This window comes from Miscanthus floridulus, chromosome 16 (genome assembly GCF_019320115.1).
Source record: "Miscanthus floridulus cultivar M001 chromosome 16, ASM1932011v1, whole genome shotgun sequence".
Taxonomy (NCBI): Eukaryota; Viridiplantae; Streptophyta; class Magnoliopsida; order Poales; family Poaceae; genus Miscanthus; species Miscanthus floridulus.
Genome location: NC_089595.1, coordinates 15,235,814 through 15,241,542, shown reverse-complemented (window position 1 = coordinate 15,241,542; position 5,729 = coordinate 15,235,814). Strand labels below are relative to the sequence as shown.

General features: G+C 43.5%; 1 protein-coding gene across 1 annotated transcript; it reads right to left on the bottom strand.

The window, feature by feature from the left end:
* Positions 1 to 1,777: 1,777 nt before the first annotated feature.
* Positions 1,778 to 3,513, bottom strand: LOC136510099 (uncharacterized). The gene is made up of 2 exons (XM_066504665.1): positions 3,000 to 3,513; positions 1,778 to 2,420 (listed from the first exon to the last, which is right to left on the bottom strand). Exons 1-2 carry the CDS (start codon positions 3,481 to 3,483, stop codon positions 2,029 to 2,031), a joined length of 876 nt encoding a protein of 291 aa, XP_066360762.1. The 5' UTR covers positions 3,484 to 3,513; the 3' UTR covers positions 1,778 to 2,028.
* Positions 3,514 to 5,729: the final 2,216 nt, after the last annotated feature.

The following is a 5,729-nucleotide window of genomic DNA, read 5'->3' as shown; positions in this document are numbered from 1 at the left end:
CAGGGTAGAGGGAGGTGGAGAGTGGGGCCTGCCCTGGCCGTCGATCGGTGCCTGGACAGGACGAGGCGGAGAGGCGGAGTGGCAGATGGTGAGGCAGCAGGACCCTGGGATGGATTGGTGGGGCGGCCAAACAGGTGATTTGCAGTCGTGCTTCATGAGGTAGAAGGCCCCACACCTCCTGTAGCGGATCGGTTCACGGCAGACAGCCGCTCGGTGGCCGGCGGACAAGCAGCGAACGCATGCGTTTGCAGGAGGAACAAAGGCAGCGGGTTTGCATTTGGGTAGTGGAGCAGGGGTGCTAGGAGATAAAAGCGCCGAGAGGTAGGATTTAGTGGCCTCCAAAATTCCAGCTTCCGAATCCGAGGTAGGAGGGAGGGCACATGTCGTTACCAGCATGCACCGCGGGGAGAGTGGATGACTCAGATGAGGAGGAGCGCGCACCTTCCATCTCTGTGCTCCTCCTCTTCTGAGTGTCCCTATTTCATTTGGTATAGAAGAGGAAAAACCGACAGCCTGTTTTAACGGGAAAACAAAATAAAAGTTGATTACTTCTTTGGCAGTAAAATCTCTAGACTTTTTTTTTGCTCATGCTGCAATCCAGGACCCCACTTCCGCTTTGATTTGTGCAAAAAGGATACAGGGCTGAGGGCTTGTTTCATATACTTCCTAAAGATTCTTTCATTTCGTTCTTTCCAAATCTCTCAAATGATAAGGAATGTGACACTCCTAACCACCTTGTGGAAGGCATCTGCCATGATGGTAATTTTAGTCTACCAACCGAAGGCATTTTCGTTTCGGAGCCATTCCTCCGGCCATAGGCTTGGTTGTGAATCCGTTCCACTGTGTAGCTCCAAATTCTGTTTTTTTGACCCAGTGTAGCTTGCATCTGCAACCTACTACCAAATAGAGTTACATCTCCATGGTCTGCCTGCATAAGGGGCAAGACATGCTGTGAGGCCAACCATGTCTCGTCAACTCGTTGGTTCACCAAGTTTTGTTTTGCATATATAATGAACCATGAGAAGAACTTGCATTTTGGTGGTACCTAGGTCTTCCAAATAGAACAAATTTCTGGTTCTTTGGCACATCCCAGGAATTAGGCCCTGTAGGCCGAAGCTGCTGAATAAACACCATAATAGCTTAGAAGATCATAGTTTTGCATTCAAACGATTGTTCATTCTAGGCAGACTTCATGGTTGTGGATTGTTCATTCTAGGCAGACTTCATGGTTACAACGTAACAAAGCCCAACAAAATACTTAAACGATCATTCAATCCTAGTGAAAACTCCAACATAACAAGACCATCATAATAATCAGCATTCATAGAAATACCAACGTGAAATTATCGACCATGTAACCTTCACACACATCTTAATGGAACCACCGGTTATTTCTTTTTCTTCTCCACCAATGACTCCTGGAGTAAATCTAATGGTGGTGCTTTTAGTTTTACCATCACCAGTCCGGGCAACAATAGTAAATATCAGCTTCTCCCTCATATTGAGAGCTACCACGTTTCGCAACAGTTGGATAACTCCCTTCCCATTGTTAGTCATTGCTTCAGCCATTTTGCTATCATGAAGCACAATGCTATCCCGGATACCAGTGGTGCAAGCAGTGATTTCTCCGTAAAATCTTCCCTGCAGAACTTCAATAGCAAAAGTTGCCTCGACTGCATTTTGGACTACTGCATATGTAATCATCACCTTACTGAGTTTAGTGTCTAGGGTTTCCCTTTCAACCTCCATTTCTTGCCACGATCTATAATTTAAGCCATCCAATGCCATGTAACCTTTACTTAGCTGCTTGTCCTTCTGCCTTACACACTTGATCTTCAAATCAAACTCAAAATACATATAATATTTTAGCGCGAGTCTTCGTTTTGGGCCAGTCAGAATCAATGATGTTTATTGACAACCACAGCTACATTGCTGATCAATACACATTGAGTACAGCTCAGCAAGTGCTTTGGTCACAACAACAACCAAAAACTAAATATTTGACACCCAAGGTCATACAATCTTAAGTTAGCCCACACAATATGCATAGACGAGAATCTGATTTACCTTGGACAAGATGAGTTGGCAATGATCTCTATCTCGGTGGAAGAGATAAACACACATGAGATCGATGTCATCTCTGGCAATTACGGTGCCATAGACGTCGATCGGAAAGCCAACATCAGAGGAGACTATCTTTATGGAGAAGACGTTTGCAGAGTCGTCTGGAACAAACCGCATATTGCCATCCGAGCAATTGCCATCCGAGAAGGAGGTTATATTGATGGAGCGGAGATTTGCAGAGTCACTGGCAATGAACTTCTTCTCACCATCTGAAGCTAGCATATTTGCTGAGTCATCCTGGACAGTGCCATGTACATAGATCAATGCCTCAGTGTCTCTCATTGGACCAAGGGGCGCTGCAGTGCAAGAAAAGAAAAAAAACATTAGACTTAGATGCATGTCGTTTGTGGATGAGATCAACTGGCCCCGTTCGCTTTGCTGAAAAAACAAGCCAAAACACTGTTCTGGCTGATTTGTTGTGAGAGAAAAACACTGTTCCGACTGAAAAAACAAGTTGAAAAAGACGGTTTATAAGAGAAGTGAATAGGAGGGCCTTAGTAGGTACATGCATACAGTTATAGAATATTCAGGCTCAGATAGATGCATGTTGTTCACTTGTTTGTGGATGAGATCAAAGACAAACCTAGTGGGTTATCCAGGCTTAACGGACTATTCTATTGGATTCCAATAGTTGACGACGATCAATCAATGGGGAAAAGGGTTGTGCAGGTACAATCAATTGCGACTAGCTGTCGAAATTTTTTAGCATGCACATAGTCGAATAGCTTGGTGATGGAGTGTCTAGATAGACAATTAATTAAAACAATCGGCTAATAAGGCGATCCACTAAGCTTACATGGATGGCAAACAGCAAACAATATGGAGTTCGTCAAATCTAAAAGGTGGGTAAAATTTAACAAACAACTACGACTTACATTCCTCGTCGTGGTCGAATGTGATGATGTCGTCGACGTATTCAAGTCGGGAGTAGTAGGTGCTCCCATTCTTAGGATCATACTCGCGGATCCGATCCAAGGCGGCCTTGCGGGCTCTGCACAGCTTCCTGTTGTGGGCCGCCTGCTGTTCTCTCTGCATCCGCCTCCCGTGCTCGGCCACCGCTGCCGCCTCGTCGAAGAAGAAAGGTTCCAGCTCCGCCCACTCGTCGTCCCCGTCCCCGTACCCGGCGGCGCCCTGCTCGCAGCGATCCTCGACGGCCATGCTGGCTTTCCACCTCCACGCACGCCGCTTCTTGGAGCGCGCATCGTCCTTGCGCTCCTTCTCATCCTCCGCCGCAGCGTGGCCGTCGGCCGTCCCCGCCCTGTCGAGGCATGAACGTTCCAAGCCTGTGCAGTCGTCATCGTTCGCCTTCGCCACGGAGGAGAGATAGCCGAATCCCACGGCGCCGCCCGCCGGCGCCATGAACACCCAAGTGAAGGGCAACCTATCCGATACGCCGCCGCCATGAACGCCTCGCGTTGTTAAGGCCCGATACAGTTATAAAAAAAAGGCCCAATATGTCCTCATCCGCCACGGTTTGGTATATGGATGGATGTCGGGCTTCTTCTAGCCCAGCCCAGATCAGACAAGACCATCGCAGCCCAACCCAGCACAGCACAGCGTCTCCTAATTAACAAGTCATATGTTCTTCTAAAAAAAAAGTCATATATATGTTGCTAAAAAACAAGTCATATATATGTCACATTCAAATATCCATTTAACTTTGTTGTCTATAAGTATTTATCCAATGATGATATGAAAACAAATCATATAAGGAGATATTAAAATATAACTATACTAAAATCTATACATATGAATAATAATAAGACTACATTATTAGTCATATATATCAATTATATAAATCATAAATTAATAATCATAATTAAAGGCTAATGCTTCTCTACAAAAGGAAAACAAAAAGTTTCAAAGTAAACATAAGGCATATAAATAATCAGATATAAGTATGCTCATTTACTGTATAAAAATGTATAACTACAATCATATTCATAATATTGGTTTTCTAACTATAGATGATTATATTTTTTTTAGAGAAAACATAGGCCGGAGTCTGACTCCAAGGACCTAGCTAGTCAAAACAAAATAAGTTAAGTGGAGACAATACTATATATAGAACAATTGCAGCAGAAAGCCGAATAGCCTTTACGGGACCTAGTCATATATAGAGCATATTGACACAAAAATATATATCCTCCCCTTAATAAATAACTATTTATATTAGCTTCCACTTCGAGTACAACTATAGAAACATTTTGTCTGTTATTTAGCTGTTTATTTGATTATTTGTTATGGCCAAGAGCTACAGACTAGTAAGATTTACTTAGTTGTGTGATGGTACTTAGTATATATTCATATGTGGCCATTGAGTGAAGGCCAAGCCAAGAGAACTGTAGTACATGTACTATGAGTAGTGTCAGTCGAACAAATCAATTAGTTTGGCAAGAATATTATGGGTGGAGACAAGTAGAGTCAGTGGCGGATGCACGATGCGGGATAAGGGGGAGCTAAAACAATGGAGATATTGATTTGCATGAAGATTTAAGGGTGAAATCAAGCTTTTGCTACAGTGATTAGGCTTGAAATCAAGAAATTAGGGGAGGCTGGAGCCCCCCGAACCCCCCCTGTGGATCCGCCGCTGAGTAGAGTGAAGGCTGGAGAGCAACCGGTCATGCTGCTCATCAGATAGAGAACTAATAACAAACTGTACTGCGAGAAATGAATGTTGAAACCGATGGGGATGAAATGAATGACAACGCTCACTAGCGACTCATAGCAAAGGCGTGATAATTCACAACTACGTACTGTATGTTGATTGAAAATTCAAAGTGATAAGGAAGATATATGGATGCATATGGAAGGATGCCGAGGGTAGTAGTACTAGTAGAAGCAGTAGGTGAATGATTGATGCTTAGTTTCGGTTGCTAGGCACTCATGGAATTGATGGAACATCTCTTGTACTCAAGCTTAGTGGTTATTTTTGAGACATTGGAGTCCACTAAATTCAAGCTAGCCATGATCAGGAGTGTGAGCAAATGGATGTGTTCCATGCAAGGATGTTTGAAGACATGCAGTGTTTGAGCCAACCACTACGTCAGATATGATTTTCAAGGGCGGCTAATGGACATTTATAGGGGCGGTTTGGCCAGCCGCCCCTACCATACCGTCTCTATAAATCATGCATTTGTAGAGGCGGTTCCTAGACCGCCCCTATAAATTAATTTGTAGAGGCGGCTGGTGTTATCAGCTGCCCCTACAGTGCATTTATCCGTAAAAAAAATTCAAATTACCAACACGTGCTCCCTCAAATCATCCTGTGATGAGTAAAATACATGATCAAGTATTCTGGCAAACTTGATTGTAATATTGTGGCCCAAACAAGATTATTTAGCCAAAAGTTTCTAAACATCTTCTATAGTACAAGAATCACAATAATAACAAATAGACTCATATTATGACAACAAAACATATATCTATATCACAAAAAGACCAAGCAAGCATGGTGCATTGAGCTGTGTAGATGGCAGCAGTTGCTAGCATAGACGGGCAGAACTAGAGCATCTCGTATTCGACAAGACTCAGCTCAATCATGAAGAAAGACAGGAGTTCGAGCTGTCCAATAGTATAAAGATTTTGTCAGGGTTTATGTACTT

Bases quoted from the DNA above. Each gene is read 5' to 3' on its own strand.
- LOC136510099 (XM_066504665.1), bottom strand. From the start codon at position 3,483: ATGGCGCCGGCGGGCGGCGCCGTGGGATTCGGCTATCTCTCCTCCGTG. The intron at 2,421-2,999 runs GTAAGTCGTAGT...CTTGCACTGCAG, and splicing joins ATTCGACCACGACGAGGAAT to CGCCCCTTGGTCCAATGAGA.